The following is a 23,487-nucleotide window of genomic DNA, read 5'->3' on the forward strand; positions in this document are numbered from 1 at the left end:
ACACAGTGATAACTCTCTGAGTACAGATAATGTAGTGGATGTTATCTGAAGTCATATGTAACACAACAGATAACACAGTGATAACTCTCTGGGTACAGATAATGTCGTATATGTTACCTGCAGTCCCATGTAACACCGCTGATAACATAGTGATAACTTTTTGAGTACAGTTAATGTCGTAGATGATAAATATACCCACAGACACATATAAACACACACGCACACACACACACACCGAGGCATATATATATATATATATATATATAAAGGCAGCAGAGTATATAAGGGGCAGCAGGGTATATAAAGGGCAGCAGAGTATATAAGGAGGAGCAGGGTATATAAGGGGCGGCAGGGAATATAAAGGGCAACAGGGTATATAAGGGGCAGCAGGGTATATAAGGGGCAGTAGGGTATATAGGAGGCAGCAGCTTATATGAGGGGCAGCAGCTTATATGAGGGGCAGCAGGATATATAGGGGGAAGCAGGTTTTATAGGGGCAGCAGGGTATATAAGAGGCAGCAGGGTATATAAGGGGCAGGAGGATATATAGGGGGCAGTGGGTATATAGGGGCAGCGGGGTATATAGGCGCAATGGTGTATATAGGGGCAGCAGCATATATAGGGGCAGCAGGATATATAGTGGCAGTAGGGTATAAAGGGGCAGCAGGGTATAAAGGGGGCAGCAGGGTATATAGGGGCAGCACAGATATATCTTTGTTTTATGAACACACACTTTTACAAAGAGACATAAACACATGCAGAGACACACACACACTGTAACATATACACATACAAACACAGAGACACATACTGTATACACACACAGACACACACTGTATACACACAGACACACATACTGTATACACACAGACACATACTGTATACACACAGACACACATACTGTATACACACATATACACACAGAGACACACAGACACTTACCATCTCTCCATGCTGACAGGATCACAGGCTTCGTGCAGGACGGGCTGTGGGCGGAGCTTCCTCCTATTCTCTTGTTCTTCAGCTCTTAGTCCGTGTGTGTAACTAAGAACAGAGCACAGAGTAGAGGCAGAGCCTAGTGGCACCCCCTACATGCTTGGTGGGGGCAGCGCCCTGTGCACTCGCACAGCTTGCACACCCCTAAGGCCGGCCCTGCATATGCTACATGCACATTCCTTGTATGTTGTAAATGCATTTTTTTGTATAAATTAATTATCCAGTGATAATCAAAAACAAAAAATGTTTTTCTTTTTATCTTACGGTAATATCAAGTGAATTTATCTATTGAGATGAGGAAAGATCTAAAACATTAAAATATGTTCATTACGTGTTACTTTTCCTTTTGTTATTCTGAACAAGGACAACAAATGTGGTGTTTATTTTTTCTGTAGCTACCATTTTATAAGGGGACCCCTTTATATGTGATTTTTTTATTGTATACTAGAGTCTGTGCATTACTGTAACCTATGTATACGTTGATTTAGCATTAACCCCTTCGGGACTAAGCCATTTTTTTATTTTTTATTTTCGTTTTTCACTCCCCGCATTCCAAGAGCCATAACTTTTTTATTTTTCCGTCAATAGAGTGGTGTGAGGGCTTCTTTTTTGCGGGAGGAGTTTTAGTTTCATTTGGTATCATTTATAGTTCCATATAATGTACTGGGAAACGTAAAAAAATTTATTTGCAGGCTGAAAATTGAAAAATCTGCGATTCCTCAATAGTTTTTTGGGTTTTGTTTTTACAGCTTTCACCGTGCGGTAAAAACGACAACTTATCTTTATTCTGTGGCTCAATATGATTACGGTGATACCAAATTTATATATATTTTTTTATATTTTGCTACTTTTATTGCCATAACTTTTTTATTTTTTCACTGATTTTTCACAATTATTACTTATTCCACTTGAGTCTCAGTACATGGGTCCTTATCCGGCTTGGTAGGAAGTGTCTATTCATAACTGTCTATTCATAACTGTATGCCCTATCCAACAGAATATATATCTATTCTTTCTCTTGTACTGTTATCTGGCAGCGTTATCTGATGGAACTAACGGCCCTTTTACGTGGGCCAATTATCGGGCAAACGATCCTTCATAGAGCGCTTGTTGACGATAATTCCCCTGTGTAAACAGGGCAGCGATCAGCAAATGAACAAGCAAACTCTCGATCATCTGCTGATCGTATTGTTTTAAAAAAGTAAAATATTATCGTTGTTGGCAGCACATCTCCCTGGGTAAACAGGGAGATGTGCTGCCGACAAGATAATAATGAATGGGGACGAACGATCGGAGTAACGAGCGCTCATCCTTATACTAGCTTATTGTGAAAGGAGCCAACGAGCGCCGATCATGAGCTATCTCGTTGATCGGCGCTCGTTTACACGGCCCAGGACGGGCCGTGTAAGAGGACCTTAGGTCTTTGAGCATGCACCGTCTTTAAGAATATCATAAATTTAACTAAGTCCTGATTTATACGAAGTCCCCCATACTTAGACCCTGTGTGTTTTGGTGCTACTGAGCATGTACATAATAAGAAATTGGCTCTTGTAGGAGCTTCGTGTATTGTCTAAGTTCACTGTCTATCAAAGGTGTCTGAAAGACCGACGATACACCAAGTCACCTGATTGGCTCCTGTGCACTGGTAGTCCTCTAGTGACGTTCTGCAAGGTTTTATATTGATCAGACTTGCTGTTTTTGTCGCCATTGCCCCATTGTACCCCATCTCGGCGAAACATGTCGAGGGGGGGGGGTTTGTTGAAAGTTTTTAACATACCATCAGCTCAGAATCAATTCTGGAATAATGGTCTGCAGACGCTTCCCTCTAGTATAGGCAGTATATTAATTCTACTGCTGTTAGCAGAGACTGAGCATTACATCTATATGAGTGGTAACGTTTCTGGTCTCATGGGCTGTTTTTATTATATAGGCTACGTGCCTTTAATAATGGTTATTTTTATTATTAGGAATTATGTGAATACTACAATTCAATACCTTCTGTTATTAGTTTGGAAAATAGGGTTAGTTGCATTATAGGCAAATTTTGTCATGATATCAGTTAGGCTCCACCCACTAGCTCAGAGAAAACTGAGTGTTAGGCCTCGTTTACACGAGCGTGATATACATCCGTGCGACGCGCGTGCTTTTCACGCGTGTCGTACGGACCTATGTAAGTCTATGGGGGCATGCAGACAGTCCGTGAGTTTTGCTCAGTGTGAGTCCGCTGAAAAAAACTCACGACATGTCCTATATTTGTGCGCTCTTCCGTGCGAACAGCGTGATTCGCGCAACAGCTGTCAAACTCTGAATATAAACAGAAAAGCACCACGTGCTTTTCTGTTTACAAACATCCAAACGGAGTGTCATAATGATGCCGGCTGCGTGAAAATCTCGCAGCCGCGCATCATACGCTGATGACACACGGAGCTGTTAAGTGCCTTTTGCGCACGCTCGTGTAAACCAGGCCTAAGAGATAGAGCCTACAGAGAGGAAAATTGCTTAAAAAAAAATGCAGAATACACACATACTGTATGACAGCTTATTCTGAAAGTCACCTGAAAGGTTAGGTACACTTTAAAGGGAATGTATCACCTATATATTTTTTCCCCCTAAATAAAACCAGATAATGGTACCTAATCTTTTTTTCTAATCTGTTTTTAATTTTTTGATTGTTTTTATTCTATTTTCTTTACATAATTATGGGGGCAGCCATCTTGCCTGAGATCTGTTACCTTTTATTGTAATCCTGCCTGTGAATGTAATGAGATGACTGCTGAGATGGAATCTCTACATAACAAGTGTCAGTCTATAGTAATGATCAGTGGTCAAAGTGAAAACTGTAAGATTTTGTAATATTTTTAGCATAAAAACTTGATTTAAACAATAGGTCATTTTCTGATGACACATTCCCTTATTTTTCTCCAACTCTGTTTAAAATGTAAGTGAATGAAGCAAATAAACAGCATAAAAACACTACGTTTATGAATTCTTGATTAGTGACCAAAATTGACACAATGAGGTGCATACGCTATGAGGTTTTTAAGTAGATTACTGGAGGTACAGTACGCTTTAACTCTAATTCTCTACTAGCCACTGTTACAGTATGTCGTCTCAATGTTTATAGTAGGGTATATACTTAGGGACTGTTCAGATTGAACAACCTCTTTAAAAAGAATCTTTTTTCAAATCTTAAACCACATTTTTTTTTATTACAAATATGTTTTTTGTTAATTTCTAATACAGTTAGTAACTGTGTTTGGAAGGCTAAAAAGAAGACATAAGTCCATCCAGTTCAGCCTATTCTCCTGCACTGATGGTTATTTTCATTTTCTAAATGGCAATCCTTGTAAAAACATATTTTGAAATATTTTCGCTCTGACCATTAGAGCATAGACACAAGGCTTACACTTTCTGTTTTATCTATGTCTTTATTTCCAGTTGGGCTGTATAGATCAGGGTATTATAATGACTGAATGACAGGTCTGTAGTACTGCTGTGGATTAGATAGAGCTAGAGCTGGAGACTAGCTCGGATTACAACACTGACCGTTCAGGGTATACACGTACATAGGTCTACATAGGTACGTAGGTGTACAGCTCCCCTTACCACTTTCTGGTTTGTTGTTGAGCAGAGACAGTACTTTTCCTTTTCCTTGAGCGTGTATTAGTCTACAGGAAATGTACTTTTCCATTAACTCCCAATGCCCTAAAGCCATAAATCTTGTAGCCTGTCAATGTAGACAATACAGTAAGGATGACAGATAAAAAAATAAAAATAATGATCTCATTACTTCCTAGTGACCGCCAATACGCCTTTTAACGGCGGCCACTAACGGGCTTTATTCTAATGCATATGCCTTTTTACGGCACTGCATCAGGATAAAGTAAACAGAGCAGGGAGCGTCAAATCTCCCTGCTCTCAGCTGCTAGAGGCAGCTGAGGGCTGGGAGCGTCCCTGCTCTGCCGGGTGAGATCGATATTAGTATCGATCTCACCCTTTTAACCCTTCAGATGCGGTGCGCAATAGCGTGCACCGCATCTGAGTGGTTTTGGAGAGAGGGAGGGAGCTCCCTCTCTCTCCCACCGACACCCGGCGATACGATCGCCGAGTGTCTGTGTCTCCAATGGCAGCCGGGGGCCTAATAAAGGCCCCCAGGTCTGCCTGGAGCGAATGCTTTTCCCCTTACAAAATGCTTTACTATTAAAAAAACTAAATAAAGTAAAAAAGTTACACATATTTGGTATCGCCGCATCCGTAACTATAAATCTATTACATTATTACATTATTTAACCCGCACGGTGAACGCCATAAAAATTTTTAATAAAAAACTATGGAAAAATTGCTGTTTTCTGTGAATCCTGATTTTAAAAAAATTTGATAAAAAGTGATCAAAAAGTCGCATCTACTCCAAAATGGTACCAATAAAAACTACAAGTCTTCCCGAAAAAAAAAGCCCTCATACAACCGCATCGGCGAAAAAATAAAAACGTTACGGCTCTTCAAATATGGAGACACAAAAACAAATAATTTTGAAAAAAGAGCGCTTTTACTGTGTAAAAGTAGTAAAACATACAAAAAGATACAAATTTGGTATCGTTGCAATCGTAACAACCCGCTGAATAAAGTTATTGTGTTATTTATATCACACGGTAAATGCCGTTGATTTAAGACGCGAAAAAGAGTGGCGAAATTTCAGGTTTTTTTCTATTCCCCCCCAAAAAAAAGTTAATAAAAGTTAATCAATAAATAATATGTCCCCCAAAATGGTGCTATTAAAAAGTACAACTTGTCCCGCAATAAACAAGACCTTATACAGCTATGTCGACGCAAAAATAAAAAGGTTATAGCTCTTGGAATGCGACGATGGAAAAACGTAAAAAATGGCTTGGTCATTAAGGTCTATAATAGGCTGGTCATTAAGGGGTTAAAAAAGGTGTTTGTATTTCTATATACACACACAAACATTTACAATCTCCTTAAACATATGCTTATCTTGAAACAAAACCTAATATCCAAGAATAAGTATTTAAAATAAAATTATTTCTGTCTTTTAGTTGGCTGTGAGATGGCTGGAGCACAACTGCCGTTACCAGTACATAGACGAACTCCTGCAGTATGTACGTTTTAGCCTCATGGATACAAATACACTTCACACTGTCGTTCTTTCTCATCCCTTGATCCAAGCCAGTGAAACAGCAACAGCACTTATTAGTGAAGCCTTGGAATATCACCAAAGTATCTATGCACAGCCAGTGTGGCAGACCATACGGACAAAACCACGCTTCCAGTCCTGCACACTTTACATTGTTGGAGGAAAGAAGAGGGAGATCTGCAAAGTTCGGGAGCTGAGATATTTTAATCCTGTTGATCAGGACAATGTTCATATTGCAGGAATTGCAAATTGGAGTGAGTTGACTCCCATGCCAGTAGGTAGAAGCCATCACTGTGTGGCAATCATGGGTGACTTTTTATTTTCTGCGGGAGGGGAAGTTGAACATGCCACTGGGCGTACCTGTGCGGTGAGGACAGCATGCCGATATGATCCTCGCAGCAATACGTGGATTGAAATAGCTCCAATGAAGAATTGTCGGGAGCATTTTGTTCTGGGTGCTCTGGACAATTGTCTTTATGCAGTAGGGGGCAGGAATGAATTACGACAGGTACTACCATCAGTAGAGCGGTACTGTCCACAGAAGAACAAGTGGACTTTTGTACAGTCTTTTGATAGATCTCTTTCATGCCATGCTGGATGCGTTGCAGATGGCCTTCTCTGGATTTCAGGTCAGTAAGACTCCTTATAAGTATATATTATACATTAATTGTCTAAGGCTACAGAAGAAGCTTTATTTTTGGAGCAATAAATTCAGGTACTGAGAGGATAGTAAGCTAAAGACAGACAACATACCCTCATTATTGTATTTTAGTAGCACAGGCACAATTGGGTTGTATGATTGGTTGTCATCAGCAAATAGATAACTAGTAATAGTTCTAATATTATCTCTTTCTGGAACTGTTTAATCCCTTACAGCCACAGACCGTTTTGGCCTTTCTGACAGTGCCCCATTTTTTAAATCTGGCTTGTGCCTCTTTATTTGGGAATAACTTTTATGCTTTTAATAATCCATTCAATTCTGAGATTGTTTTTTTCTAAAACATTATACTTTATGTTAGTGGTGAATTTTGGTTGATACATTCTGTGTTTATTTGTGAAAAGAATTGCCTTTTTAAAAATTTTAATTTCATTGCTTGTAAGACAGATGATTATATCGCACAAAATAATTAATAATTAACATTTACCATACATCTACTTTGTGTTTGCATCATTTTTTAAATGTCCTTTTATTTATTTTTTGGACGTTAGAAGGCCTAGAAGTTTAGCATCAATTTTTAAACTTTTGAAGACAATTTCCAAAACCTATTTTTTTAGGGACCAATTCAGTTCAGTTGTGAAGTGGCTTTGAGGGGCCTATAAACCCACGTAAGTGATCACATTTTAAAAACTGCACCCCTCAAAGTATTCAAAATAACATTTAGTAAGTTTCCTAAACTTTTAGGTGTTTCACAGGAATTGAAGCATGGTGGAGGTGAAATGTAAAAATGGAACTTTCTTTTGCAGATATTCAATATTAATATTTTTTTTTCTGTAACACAAGTAAGGGCTTATTTAGACGAACGTTTAATATGTCCATGCAACGCGCATGATTTTCACACGCCTCGCACGGACCTATGTTAGTCTATCGGGCCGTGCAGACTGTCTGTGAGTTTCACGCAGCGTGTCCGCTGCGTAAAACTCACGACATGTCCTATATTTGTGCGTTTCTCACGCATCACGCACCCATTGAAGTCAATGCGTGCGAGAAAATCATGCACAGCACACGGAAACACTTCCGTGTGACGCGCGTGATTCGCGCAAGAGCAGGAAAAACTATGAATGAAAACAGAAAAGCACCACATGCTTTTCTGTTTACAAACATACAAACAGAGTGTCATAATGATGGCGGCTGCGTGAAAATGTCATATGCTGATGACACACGGAGCTGTTAAGTACCTTTTGCGCGTGCAAAACGCCGCATTTTTTGTGCGCGCAAAACGCACACGCTCGTGTAAATCCGGCCTAAGTGTAAGTGTTTACAGAGAAACACAACAAGAAAAATATGCCATATGTGGACGTAGTGTTCAACTTAACTAAAGCACAGGCTTCAGAAATTAAGGAGAACCTTGTATATTTTATGGGGCCTCTTTTTGTATAAGGATGTTTTCCGGGCACCATTATAGTTTTACAGAGGCCTTAAGGTGCCAAAACATAAGAAACACCCCCAAAAAGATCACATTTTGGAAACTACACTATAAGAAATTGATCTAGGGGTATAGTGAGGCTTTTGACCCCACTGGTGTTTCATAGATTTTATTAGAATTGGACTGTGAAAAGATACAATTATATTTTTTTCAATAATATGTCGTTTTAGCTCAACATTTTTCATTTTCACAAGGAAAATAGGATAAAACACTACCTACAATTTGTTACACAATTTCTACCAAGTACAGCCGGGCTCAGAAGGGAAGGAGCGACATTTTTATTTGGACTACAGATTTGGAATGGTTTTCTGATGCCATGTCGCATTTGCAGAGCGGTTGAAGTGCCAATTCAGTGAAAACATCTCAGAAGAAGTCTGTGTTAGTACCATTTTTGGGTACAGTATATGAACCTTTTTAATCAATTTTAATTAGATTTTTTGAGAGGCAAAGTGACCAAAAACAGAAATTCTTGCATTGTCCTTTATCAATAATTTTTTTTCGCCGTTCACCGTGCAATTTAAATGACATGTTAACTTTATGCGGCGAGTCAGTACAATTTCAGACATTTTGAATTTATATAGTTTTATTTTATGTTTTACAGCTTTTGCACATAAAATCACTTTTTTTAAAAAATCATAAATTTGTTGTGTTGCCATATTCAAAGAGCTATAATTAATTTTTTTCCGTTGAGAAATCTGTGCGAGGGCTTTTTATATATAGGATGGGCTGTAGTTTTTATTGGTGTCATTTTGAGGTACATGCAACTTTTTGATCACTTTGTATTCCATTTTTTGGAAGCAAAGTGACCAAAAAACAAATCTAACAATGTTTTTGATTTTACGTGCATGATAAATAATGTGATAGTTTTATTGCTCGGCTCATTACGGACGGGGTGATACCAATTATGTATAATTTTGTTTTTTTCTAATAATAAAATACTTTTTATGGGGAAAAAATGCGATTTTGCTTTTTGAACTTGAAACTTTTATTTTTGTACATTTGTTTTTACTTTTTATACTTTTTTTTTTGTCACATTTGGGGACTTGAAGGCCCAACTGCCTCATTGCTGTTAAGATACATTTTACTACTTATCTAGTGCAATGTATTATAACTGTCAGTTGTACACTTAGGGTATGTTCACACGGCCTATTTACGGACGTAATTCGGGCGTTTTTGCCCCGAATTACGTCTGAAAATAGCGCCTCAATAGCGCTGACAAACATCTGCCCATTGAAAGCAATGGGCAGACGTTTGTCTGTTCACACGAGGCGTATATTTACGCGCCGCTGTCAAATGACGGCGCGTAAATAGACGCCCGCGTAGAAGAAGTGACCTGTCACTTCTTTGGCCGTAATTGGAGCCGCTATTCATTGACTCCAATGAATAGCAGCGCTAATTACGGCCGTAATTGACGCGGCGTTCAAGCGCCTGCACATGCCGGTACGGCTGAATTTACGGGGATGTTTTCAGGCTGAAACATCCCCGTAATTTCAGCCGTTACGGACCGCCGCCGTGTGAACATACCCTTACAGGCAGCCTATTAGGCCCTGCTTATGCTTTCGTAGATGGCAGACCTGGAGCCATTACAGCAGAGTGTCAGCTGTAATATGCAGCTGACAGCCGCTGGTGATGGCGCGGGCTCAATATCCCAGACCATTACCGCGCAGCAGCTTTATGGCGATTTGCAGTAACCCCTTGCCGACAGTGGCAAATATATATATATATATATATATATATATATATATATATATATATATATATGGCGGTTGTCAGGAAAGAGGTTAAAGAGAAAACAGGAACTTAACAGTGTAGAATCTCAACAACAGATAGCAAGTAATTACCAATAAAAGAAGTATTAAACGAACACAAGTTTTGACCATATAAAACATATTTTTATTAAATCACGTTAAAAGGTATACAAATTACATAAAAAAATATCGAAAAAGGAATGTCCACACAGAAAAACAATTGTAGTGGGCTGCTCGTAATGACACCGATATTACATAGTGACACAGGTTAAAAAAAGACACAAGTCCATCAAGTTTAACCTTTCTCAATAAATTACCCGTCATTCATTGCTTGATTAATTATAAACCTTAATGCCATTTGATTGGCTGGGCAAAATGACTTGGCCCGCCAATCAGTGCGTTTCAACGACGCTAGCGGCGCAATGATGTCATTGCGCCGCTTCCGTGCTGGAAAGGCGCTGATTGATGGGGCAAGTCATTCTGCCCTGCCAATCAGCGCCTTTGAACGATGCGACGCTTGCGTTGTTCAGCTCCAGCAGACTTGCTCAGAAGAGAGCAGATCTGCATTGCCACCGGACGGCGCGGGAACGGGATCAGGGTGAGTATGTCATTTTTTATTTTTTTTCTACTAAAACTGAGCAGCATTATCTACAGGGAATTCTATATGTAGGGCATTATATACAGGGGGGTCTATATGTGGGGATGTTGGGCACTATCTACAGGGGGGCCTATATGTGGGGATGTGGGGCATTATATTCAGGGGTGAGTTACCTGTGGGGCACTATCTACAGGGGGGCTATATGTAGGTACTGTCTACAGGGGTGGGCTATATGTGGGACACTATATACAGGGGGAGCTATATGTGAGGTACTATCTACAGAGGTGGGCTATATGTGGAGCACTATCTATAGTGGGAGCTATTTGTAGGGCACTATCTATAGGGGTGGGCTATATGTGGGACACTATATACAGGGGTGGGTTACCTGTGGGGCACTATCTACAGGGGGGCTATATGTGAGGCACTATCTACAGAGGTGGGCTATATGTGGGGCACTATCTATAGGGGAAGCTATATGTAGGGCAGCACGGGGGCTCAGTGGTTAGCACTATTGCCTTGCAGCTCTGGAGTCCATATGTGGGCATTATCTACAGAGGGCTGTATGTGGGGCACTATCTACAGAGGCTCTATGGGGTCACTATCTACAGGGGGCTATGGGGGCACTATCTACAGGATTCACGGTGTGTGTGTGTGTGTGTGTGTGTGTGTGTGTGTGTGTGTGTGTGTGTGTGTGTGTGTGTGGGACAGTGTATGGTACTATTATAATCAGGGACACAGTGTACGGCGCTATTATAGTTAGTGGTGCAGAGTATGGCGCTTTATTATATTTAGAGGCGTTCAGAATTTTAACTTCGTTTATAGGTGCAAAAATGTTTTAAAAGTAAGAAGCTGAAGACATCTGAGCGGAAAGCTGCAGAAATGGGTCGTGGCCGGGAGAAATCCATCATAGAGGTCTGGACCGGATGGAGAAGAAAAGAATTAGAATCTGAGACGTCACCAGTGAGTCACTTAATGTAAATGTTTATTCTGCCTCTAATCAGTACTGTAGTCACTGTATGATCTGTAGCGAGATGATGGGTGGTATGATTTTTTAGTGAAACAGCATCTCCCAGCATATCCTTACCATTGTTTGGTTTATGCTGGGAGCTGTAGTTTTACGCCGTACAAACCTATACGGCAGGGGTTGCACTAAATTGAGCTGTATTTGTTCTGGTGTTGTATATATGTACTGAGCTTTCTTCTGGGGCTGTATATGTGTACTGAGCTTGCTTCTGGGTCTGTTTATATGTACTGATTTTGGTTCTGATGCTGTATTTAAGTACTGAGGTTTGTTCTGGTGCTGTATATATATATTGAGCTTGGCTCTCGTGCCGTATATATGTACTGAGCTTGGTTCTGGTACTGTATATACAGTGAAGGAAATAAGTATTTGATCCCTTGCTGATTTTGTACTTTTGCCCACTGTCAAAGACATGAACAGTCTAGAATTTTTAGGCTAGGTTAATTTTACCAGTGAGAGATAGATTATATATTTTAAAAAAAACGAAAATCACATTGTCAAAATTATATATATTTATTTGCATTGTGCACAGAGAAATAAGTATTTGATCCCTTTGGCAAACGAGACTTAATACTTGGTGGCAAAACCCTTGTTGGCAAGCACAGCAGTCAGACGTTTTTTGTAGTTGATGATGAGGTTTGCACACATGTTAGATGGAATTTTGGCCCACTCCTCTTTGCAGATCATCTGTAAATCATTAAGATTTTGAGGCTGTCGCTTGGCAACTCGGATCTTCAGCTCCCTCCATACGTTTTCGATGGGATTAAGGTCTGGAGACTGGCTAGGCCACTCCATGACCTTAATGTGCTTCTTTTTGAGCCACTCCTTTGTTGCCTTGGCTGTATGTTTCGGGTCATTGTCGTGCTGGAAGACCCAGCCACGAGCCATTTTTAATGTCCTGGTGGAGGGAAGGAGGTTGTCACTCAGGATTTGACAGTACATGGCTCCATCCATTCTCCCATTGATGCGGTGAAGTAGTCCTGTGCCCTTAGCAGAGAAACACCCCCAAAACATAATGTTTCCACCTCCATGCTTGACAGTGGGGACGGTGTTCTTTGGGTCATAGGCAGCATTTCTCTTCCTCCAAACACGGCGAGTTGAGTTAATGCCAAAGAGCTCAATTTTAGTCTCATCTGACCACAGCACCTTCTCCCAATCACTCTCAGAATCATAGAGATGTTCATTTGCAAACTTCAGACGAGCCTGTACATGTGCCTTCTTGAGCAGGGGGACCTTGCAGGCACTGCAGGATTTTAATCCATTACAGCGTAATGTGTTACCAATGGTTTTCTTGGTGACTGTGGTCCCAGCTGCCTAGAGATCATTAACAAGTTCCCCCCGTGTAGTTTTCGGCTGAGCTCTCACCTTCCTCAGGATCAAGGATACCCCACGAGGTGAGATTTTGCATGGAGTCCCAGATCGATGTCGATTGACAGTCATTTTGTATGTCTTCCATTTTCTTACTATTGCACCAACAGTTGTCTCCTTCTCACCCAGCGTCTTACTTATGGTTTTGTAGCCCATTCCAGCCTTGTGCAGGTCTATGATCTTGTCCCTGACATCCTTATAAAGCTCTTTGGTCTTGCCCATGTTGTAGAGGTTAGAGTCAGACTGATTAATTGAGTCTGTGGACAGGAGTCTTTTATACAGGTGACCATGTAAGACAGCTGTTTTTAATGCAGGCACCAAGTTGATTTGGAGTGTGTAACTGGTCTGGAGGAGGCTGAACTCTTAATGGTTGGTAGGGGATCAAATACTTATTTCTCTGTGCACAATGCAAATAAATATATATAATTTTGACTATGTGATTTTCTTTTTATATATATATATATATATATATATATATATATATATATATATATATATATATATATATATATATAATCTATCTCTCACTGGTAAAATTAACTTAGCCTAAAAATTCTAGACTGTTCATGTCTTTGACAGTGGGCAAACTTACAAAATCAGCAAGGGATCAAATACTTATTTCCTTCACTGTATGTCAGGGATTGGTTCTAGTGCTATATTTATGTAATAAACTTTGTTGTGGTACTGTATATATGTATGAGCTTGGTTCTGGAGCTGTAATGATATAGGATATATTTATAATAACAAAATTGCAGGGCAGATGGAATTGTTTTCAATCCATTGTATATTTCATGGGAACCTGTCAGTTAGTTTTAACCCCTTGAACTGCCACCATGTAGTAATACATGACCTGACAATATTTCCAAATGTATGTTTTTTCAGATGCAGCAAAATCTTTAAAATCACTTTTAAAACGACGCACACTATATTCTGATTACTCATTAGAGGCTCATGGGGCGGTGCCGCTATCCTGAAGAGTCACATAGTCCTGCCTCCAAACCCACCTTTCCAAGTTTGATTGACATCCCTCTGGCTGATCCAACTTTCTCGGATGCGCCATTGCCTTGTACTACTTGGGGGGCTGTGTGGCACTATATACAAGGCGGGGACTGTGTGGCACTATACACAAGGGGGAGCTGTGTGGCACTATACTTAAGTAGGGGAACTGTGTGGCACTATATACCAAGAAAACTACAAATAAAGATATAAGCACAGTGGCAAAGTGTAATAAGCTCAGAGGCAGTAAAATGCAGAGGGACAATGAACAATGAAGTACCAAATCCAGATGAGCCAAGAGGCTACTTACAGACCAAACTCATTTCGCCGTAAGGCTTCGTCATCCACTGATCTACACGAGCACCTGTTACTACAGTAACATCACCATATGCTTACCTTCCCTGCTTCTCAGTCGGGTCCTCTTCAGCTGTTTTCATTGTCAGGATGTTGTATGCGGGTGCAGATATGAATGGCGCCAGGATCCACTGCTGCGCCCTGAGGTAAAGAGAAGCGGGGAGGGTAAGTTTATGTATACTGTCTGCCGGGGCCCTATATCTTAATATATCATGTGTGATATTGTCTGCTTCTAAGCTGTATCTAAGCCTGTTATGTGTGCTACTGTCTGCTGGGCCCTGTATCAAAGCCTATTATGTCGGCTGGGGCCATGTATCTAAGCCTATCATATGTAATACTGTCTATGGGGCCCTTAATCTAAGCCTATCATGGGTGATACTGTCCGCTGAGCCTGGTATTTAATCCCATCATGTGTAATACTGTCTGCTGAGCTGCTGTATCTAATCCAATCATGTGTGATACTATCTGTGGGGCTACTATATCTAAACCTATCATGTTTGATACTGTCTGCTGAGATGATTTTTATTTTCCTATCTTGTGTTATAGTGCCTGCTGGGGCCCTGTATCTAAGCTTATTATGTGTGATACTGTCTTCTGGGGCCCTGTATCTAAGCATGTCATGTGTTCATGAAATGGACCCCTACAAATCCTCAACTAGTGCCTTGCTAGGCAACCTGGTGGCTAAACAAGCCGACCCTAGGCTGATGGTCCACCTATTCTAGTGGAATCTGTCTGGACTGGCTAGTGCTGGGACTGGATGAGTAATTTGAGGCACACTGTGCTGTTCATTTATTTATTTATTTTTTTACTTATTCTTTAACAGAGCTCAGTGAATGATAAACATTTTTGTAAAGTGCAGGGGGCCCCCACCATTAACCCCTGCTCTGGGCCCCAAAAAGGCTAAGGATGGTCCCGTGTATTACAATTTACTGTCTAGCAGTATGATTGATGAATCTGAGTTTAGTGAATGCCAGGAGAACGCTACCTACCGGAATACATTGTGCCAATGTTAGGGATCTGCCAGGTACTTCATCTAGCTATACTCCTGGGATTAATCAATCCACACCTGAGGCCAGACCTGTTCGACTGACACCATCTCCCACCAACCAGGGTGGCAGGCTCAGGAGTGGGAGAGCCTATCGCGGCCTGGTCTGTCGGAGTTAGCTCCGCCCCCTGCCCTTTATTACCTGCCCTGTGCTCTCCCTCAGTGCTTGTAATTCTTTTGGATTCCTGGCCCCACTGCTGCTTTGCTCCAGCCTGCTTCTGCCGTGCTTCTGCCTTGCTGCAGTTCTGCTTGACCTGCTTTGCTTTGCCCCTGGCTTGCTTCTGTCTCCGTGCCCGCTCGGGTGTACTCACTTCGTCCTGGTCCTGACTGTTCGTTCGCCGCCCCGTTTCCTCGTGGCGTTCCGTGGCTACTGCCCCTTCCCTTGCGTGTTCCCTGTTTGTCTTCCTGTGCACTTAGCCAGCGTAGGGACCGCCACCCAGTTGTACCTCGTCGCCTAGGGCGGGTCGTTGCAAGTAGGCAGGGACAGGGCGGTGGGTAGATTAGGGCTCACTTTCCCTTCACCTCCTTCCTGCCATTACAGCCAACTGTAAAGTTTGGTGGCGAAAGGATAACGCTATTGGGCTTTTTGTTAGAGGTTGGACTAGGCCCCTTAGTTCCAGTGAAGGGTAAAGTTAATGCTTCAGCATACCAAGACATTTTAGGCAATTGTGTACTTCCAACTTTGTGAGGACAGTTTGGAGACGGCCCTTTTGTGTTCCAGCATAACTTTGGCCCAGTGCACAAAGCAAGGTCCATAAAGACATGTTGTGATAAGTGTGTGATGTGTAGGAGTCATTAAACACCTATGGGTGATTGCGAGCCAGACCTTTTTATTTTTGTTAATTTATTTTTATTAAATGTTTTCTTAGTATAACGAAATATAAAAAAGAATTCACACTTTACAATTCAGTAATGTAACAAAAGGGAAATACAGAATAAACACGTGCTACAATTCTTGCACACAATCATATTATAGAGCAATGGCATACAAAAAAAATTGCACTTTGAATCTGATAACTTGAGACAAGGCAAATTGAGATATTCAACCCAAAAGCCTAGTTTACAACTGAATAGTTTTATATTTGCTTGAAAGCCCCACTTCCCGTCTGTTTATGAATACCTGCCCTTTATTTAGAGACTCTTACCATCAATTGTTGTTTATATTATTTATAATTTTCATCAATGTTGGTACTCTATTGGTTGTCCAGTTTTTTTTGCTATTTTCATTCTTATAACTGTGTGAAACTGTGTGTAAAATGAATGTTTGATAGGAGTGAGAAAATTTGACAGCATTTATATTTAAAAGTTCTAGGAAGTGTATTAAAAATAATAGGTATTTCGCATATGAAGGACAAAAAATCTCCCTTTTTATCTCCATAGATTCAAGACATCTGCATAAGACCGCTAAATAGGTTTTTAAAGGTGCCTTAGTATAACATCTCCAACATTGACTTAAGAGATTGAGAAAGCCAGCAATTTTTGCTGGTACCATATACCAGCGGTACAGGAGTTTTCTTGACAATTCTATGTGGTTAGAGCATCTAGATACTGAAGAAATTGCTGAGTAAGCTAAGTTCCATTTGTGATCTGTAACGTTTTTATTGAGATCAGTTTACCAGTTAGATTTATAGGTGTCAATATCGTTTGAATAAATATCGATTAGTATTTTATAGCAATATAAAATCCTTTTTTGGTAGTCACGGCTGATGATAACCATTTATTTAGAAAGGAATTGGTGGGAGGTGAGGGACATTTTACAGTAGGTAGTGGATGTCTGATCTGTAGAAATTTGTAAAAATCATTTGGGTTTGTTGAGTATCACTGAGTTAGTTCTTCAAAGAATGTTACGTTATCATTTATCCACAAATCATACAGAAAACGAATGCCTTTAGCTTACTTGTCTGACAGATCTAGATCAGGGATGGTTGTTTCTAAAAGATTAATTCTGGTTTTTTTTATAATCTCTTGTGAACAGTTTTTTCTTGATAATCATATTACTCCAAAAGTCCATGATTGCTTTTAAGGAGGAATGTGTAGAACAGATGGGTTTACAAAAAAAAGGTGAGGCTGAGAGAGTGTTTGCCCAAATGCATGCTTTCCCAAAATATGTGTTTCTATACCAACCCATAGTTTAGACTTGACCATAGGGATCTCAACTGATCTAGTATAGAGGCTCGCTAATATTGTAAAATAGATGGACATCTCATCCCTCCCTCACGCAGTTCTCTAAAAAGAATTTCAGCTTTAACCCTTAGTTCATCCTGTTCCAGATATAGTGCATTAGAATTTTTTATATAATTTTTTTTAGAAAAGTAAAATGGACATATATGGGAACGTTTTGAAAAATGTACAGTATTTTAGGTAGTGTTAACACTTTAATTGTGGAAATCCTGATGAGCCTAGAGATACCTTTTATTTGTAGTTTGCTAGATCTGTTTTAATTCCCCTTAGTAATGATAAATACTTCTGTTCAAGTAAGTTAGATATAGGGCAGGTATGGTTAATGCCCAGATATGGGTGTGAAGTCGTCATCCAATTATAGGGAAATCTGTCTTTCAAACAATTTACCTTCCTCAATTCTAAGATTTGAGATTTAGTATGATTGACTTTAAAAGAAGATATACTACCAAATCCAGAGAGCATTTTAGATATTTCCGTTAGAGATATGAGGGGATCCAGACACATTACAATAACATAATTCACAAATACACCTCTGTGATGTTCAGTAGTACCAATCTGAATTCCTTGAATTAAATGGTTATTCCGTATTTTTTCTGCGACAGGTTTCATAACCATGGAAAAAAAGAGGGATAGGGGAAACCCTTGTCTAGTACCATTAGATATGTAATATCATGGTGAAAGAAACCCAGATGAATACACTGATGCAGTTGGGTTGGATTGGTTGGTTGGGTTTCAAGCCAAACCTGGTTAGTACAGAGTGGAGATAACCCCAGTGCACTCTATCGAATGCCATCTCTGCATCCAGGGACAGCAGCAAATAAGGCATTCACTTGTTTTTTGCAAAATGGATAAGGTCAATAATTCCTCTCTTCCCATCCACTGTATGTCTATTCTTTATAAATCCTACTTGTTCATTTTTAAGTAAAGTGGGTTGTAGGTTTCGGAATCTGTCACCAGTGGTTTTGGAATACATTTTCATATCACCATTAAGAAGTAATATTGTCCTAACTTTTAACTTTTCCAGTTTCTCAGGTTTTTTTATCTGGTTTTGGTAGGGTTATTATCAGTGCAATATTTCCTAGGGAAATTCGCCAGTACTAATAATCTGATTAAACACAAGCAAAGTTGTGGGGCCAAAATGTGAATCGATTTTTTGCAATACTTGTTAGTGAAACCGTCTGTTCCAGGAGATTGATCAATTCTGAGTTGATTAATGGCATTAAAATAGGGGAATTAAGTTTAGATAATTCTGTATCAAGATGGGTGGTTTAAAGGGGTTATCTAGGTTTTTAAAATTGATGGCCTAACCTAAGGATAGATCATTAATATTAGATCAGTGGGGGTCCAACATTCGTCACCCCCGACGATCAGCTGTTTGAAAAGGCCGCGGGTCGCTTGTACGAGCACTGCAGCCTATTTATTATTTACATACAGTAGGTTTCATTCATGTTCGGACTTTCACACACCGCTACTTTCGTAGCTGCTGTGCATGGTATTGCAGTGTTGTTCTATACAAGTAGGAGCGCCACATCCCCTTTAAACAGCTGATCAGCAGGGGGTTCTGAGAATTAGACCCCCCCACCGATTAAATATTGATGTCCTATAAGCTCTTTCATTATTTCAAGAATTCTTTGATGACTGTTTGTGATGGCTGGGTTGTATCTGGATTACTTTTAGTGTTTTAAGTCTCATTATAATAGTCAACTAAAGCGTTTGCAATTTTTTGGGGGGTTGAGTATTTTTGTCATCTTTTTTGTTAAAAATAAATGGTATTTTTGCTTTCGTAATTCAAAGTTTTAATTTATTAGCAAGCATTTTTCCCACTTGTTTGCCCCGCCAGTAATAGAGTATTTTGTTTCTTCTGAGCAGGTATTCACATTTATGATGTAGTAATTGATAAAGTTGGTATCTTAAATGTTTGAATTTCCGTTCATCTGTTCCGTTAGAGGAACAGATGAACGGAAAGTATTGTTTTAGTATGCAATACCATTGATTTCAATCTTATTTTTTTGTTTGTTGCCTCCGTTTCGCTAGGTTTCTGTTTTTTTGTTTTTTCATGGAAACACTAGGGTGGTGTACAGTGCTATTGTTTCCGTGAAAAAAATGGAAACCTAGCGGAATGGAGTCAAACTGAAACAAAAAAATACCATTGAAATCAATGAGTGTTGCAAACGGAACAGATGAACGAAAATCCAAAAGGAAGTTCAATGCTGATTTGAACAAGCCCTTATTTGCTTTAGGAGTATTGAGTATGTTGGTTACTTCGTCCTTAAAAATTAACAATTTAAGTGGGCATCCCCACTTGTAATTTATTTCTTGCTCTCTGAGAAATTTACTAGCAGATGCAAATTCCCTTCTGCGGTTAATTGTTGGGGCTGACAAGTCCGCAAACATGGAAATTCTTGGGAATAGAGTCCTTGTTCCAGGCTGTCTGTTTTCTTTCTTGAAGTGCTAGAAGTGTATTCTCGCTAGCACATCTCTCGGGACAGATTATGGTAATTGTTTTGGTTTGGGGATTCTACGCACCCCATCGATTATCATATCTCTCTGTTCAGTTTCTGGTAATAGTGCAGAGAAATAATCAATTAGAAATTCTCTGGATTGCGCCGGCAGAGTTGTTTCAGGAATGCCACGAAATCTAATATTATTACTGTGGGACCGGTTTTATAAGGCCGCTAATTTTAGAATGACCACCATCATATAATTTTTAATCTCTTTTTGTGAATCAACTAAAGTATTGTGTGCTTTGGAAAAGAAATATTTTTTTTTTCTAAATGGGCAGTTCTGTCACTAATGTCTCTTATTTCTTTAGATATGGAAATCAGAGCAGATTTGAAGTCCTGTTATAAGGATTCACTTAATTCATGAAGCATGGATCTCATACTGTTTTCTGTAATGGCTGCATCATTACACATATTACAGGCTGCATGAGTGTCTGCCCTGGTAAGGATTGTAGAAGAGGCAACTGATTTTCGAGCAGCATTGATCTGCTTGGTCAGCAGGCCTGAAGAACCATGAAATTGCTGTTAGTGTTTTTTGTCTCAAACTGCCAGCAGAGACTGAGCTGTAGGCTGCGCTGATTTCACGAGGAGGAGAGACGGTGTCATTTTTCGATCTCACGACCGGGAAATAGTAGGTGGTAATTTTTTATTGGCTCCGTTTATCCGGATTTCCTTTCCTCATTTTCGCTAGTCTGGGAACTGTTAGCGGCTCTGCTGCAGATTTAGAAGAAGAAATGTGGGTGAAATAAGCCCTATATGAGCCACTTTAGGTCAGGCTAGTAGCAGAGAGCAAGCTCATAAAACTGCTCTCCTCGGCATCTGGCCATGCCCCCCCCCCCCCTCAGACCTTCTCATCCAACATCAGTGCTGGACCTCACAAATGCTCTTCTGGCTGACTGGGCACAAATTCCCACAGAACCCCTCCAGAATGTTTTAGAAAACCTTCCGAGAAGAGTGGAGGCTTTTATCACTGCAAAAGGAAGCCCAAAATAACGCCCATGGTTTTGGAAGGGATGTCCAACAACCTTATATAAGTCTGATAGTCAGGTATTCATATGCTTATGCCCATAAAGTGTATTTTAGTTGATGCTAATTTTCTTAGCTAGAATTAGCTCAAGTGCATCTTTACGGGTAGATTGTCAAAGTGATAGAATTACTCTTTTTTTTTGTTACTGCTAGTTTGTGAAAATTTGAGTTGAAAGAGTTGGGTTAATCGACCTGAAAAATCCAATAAATTGTTGTTCCCATTCAGAGGGAACTATAAGTCACTTGAATACAGAAGAGATATTGTAAAAAGCATATGAATGCAACATTTTCAGTCGATCAAAAAAGGTGGTATCAATTTTTCAAGAGAGTTGAAATGAAAAGAGATTGTCATGACCACCTGCTTGAATGCATCAATACGGTTATACATCTTGAATGAGGATTTAACACTCGATAATAGTCACCATAATCTAAGCATTGCTGAGTATTTTATATAGAAACTTTATTAAACCACCTAGACATGGTTCATTTTATTGCGGAGCACCTCGCAGCTTAGAGCTGTCATTTCCTAACCCAAGTTGAATAAGCGTTTGAATCATGACACTCTTTATAGAGAAATTACCAATTCTTTCAAAAGACTGCTTGCCGAACAGTCCTGTCATTCTACAAAATATTGGTATTTATCATTGAAATAACTTTCTCTTCACCTTTCCAATGTCATTCTTTTTCAGTCTTTTGAGAGGTTAAAATTTTTTGTTGCCCGTGGTATACTTTGACTAGCACTTCAAGGATGAAACACAGTACAGTTAATTCAAATTTTTGGCAGAATGTATTTTAAATTTCATCTGTGTCACTTCAAAGTTAGAAGAAAAGTTGTTTTTGAAAATTGATTCTCATATAAGATGGCATATTTAATGCCAGATGTATCTATAGAATGCTCGCAAGATGCAGATTATCCCCCTGGGGAGGCAGATCAAAACTGCCAATCAATAAAATATACTTATTAGGGGAAACCGAGGAATCTGAGCAACTGCTTTGATTGCAGGGGACAGTGCAGCAGCATGGGGTACTATAACCTAAGAGCAAGAAAATCAGCCTGATGACTTTCAAAGCCAAGAATATTGCTGTAGGCAAGGGTACTCCACACTAGGAAAAATTACAACATATATAGACTGTTAATAATTCCATATCTATTTTTGTGTCGTCAAATCTGTATGCAAATCCTCCGCATCTCATTTCAGAAGATTAATCTAAAAGTGAGAGGAGAGTTATGTGAAGTGCATAAAATTATCAAGGACCTCCAACATTGCAGCAAAGTAAAATATTCAGGAATGAACTTCTCTTGTTTTTGTTTTTCTTGTTTTGAGATTTTTTTGCATTTTGCAACAAAGGAACAAAAAGTCTGTAGTTATTGTCATTATAGAAGCGAAATGTTTACAATACAACACATTAGCCCATGATGTAACAGGCTGAATTTTCATTCTGTTGAAGGTTATGATCTGTTGTAGTTTTACACATAGGACAGAGTAGCCCCTTCTATGGGTATTTTAGATTATTAGCAGTCACATAAAATGATCATGGAGATCTCCGGAGATTCTTTCTAATTTGTCTTGAACTCTAGAATTGTTGACACAAGAGTTCACAGTTTATTACTTCAAGGAGTTCATAACAGGCATAATTTGTATATTGTATAATGATGTTTGGTTATTCTTAAGTACAGTACTAGTACATATTAGCATAATACATTGCTGGAAGCACTGAGGTAGTGAATATGGAAAATTTGATACCACAGTACACACACGTTTTTGTGTTTTTCTGTTTTTATTTTACATAACCAGCCTGTTTTTGGTCCTCGCTTAGCATCTCTATTGGGTTAATGTGAAGTCCTTTTAACAATTCAAAATGTTACTTTGCAATCAATGCTATTTCACAATATATTTTCATAGGAGTAACCAATTTAGTTATGTCAATCCAATATGTAGACACATACAGCGCCACTGCCATGCAAGGAGCAACTCTCGTAGACCCGAGTGTGGTAAAACAATGCAGGGTGATACTCATTTAAAAACACAACATGCATCAAATTGTCCATTTAAAAAGAAAATACGAGCCTTGCCCAGAGTGAAAAATATCTTTGGCTTTGCTTTTATTTTTTATTCAACAACATAAGGACTTGACTAAACAGGTAAACGGTACAGAGGCTTGCGGCCATTTTGCATTTCCACAACATATGAACTTTGCAGGAGAAGGCTTCGGGCGTTGTACAGTTGCCTAGCCCATTCTTTCTAATTTATACATGGCCGACATCATCATTTGATGAATTTGCTCAGTTAGGAGAGTTAGGGCCAATTCACAAAGAGCTTTTTGACACGTTTTTTGACGCGGAAAACGCGCCAAAA

The 23,487-nt window shown here is 39.6% G+C and overlaps 1 protein-coding gene across 3 annotated transcripts in view; it reads left to right on the forward strand.

The window, feature by feature from the left end:
- Window positions 1–23,487, forward strand: part of KLHL32 (kelch like family member 32) — a 252,386-nt gene that overhangs the window by 177,790 nt on the left and 51,109 nt on the right. Inside the window, exon 7 of one of the 3 annotated variants that reach the window (XM_075862185.1) lies at window positions 6,051–6,777. The exons of the other annotated variants lie outside the window; for them this stretch is intronic. Coding sequence (XP_075718300.1) covers window positions 6,051–6,777 — 727 coding nt within the window. The remainder of the gene's footprint in view (window positions 1–6,050; window positions 6,778–23,487) is intronic. 3 annotated transcript variants of the gene reach the window in all.

This window comes from Rhinoderma darwinii, chromosome 4, assembly GCF_050947455.1.
Source record: "Rhinoderma darwinii isolate aRhiDar2 chromosome 4, aRhiDar2.hap1, whole genome shotgun sequence".
In the NCBI taxonomy this organism is placed as follows: domain Eukaryota; kingdom Metazoa; phylum Chordata; class Amphibia; order Anura; family Rhinodermatidae; genus Rhinoderma; species Rhinoderma darwinii.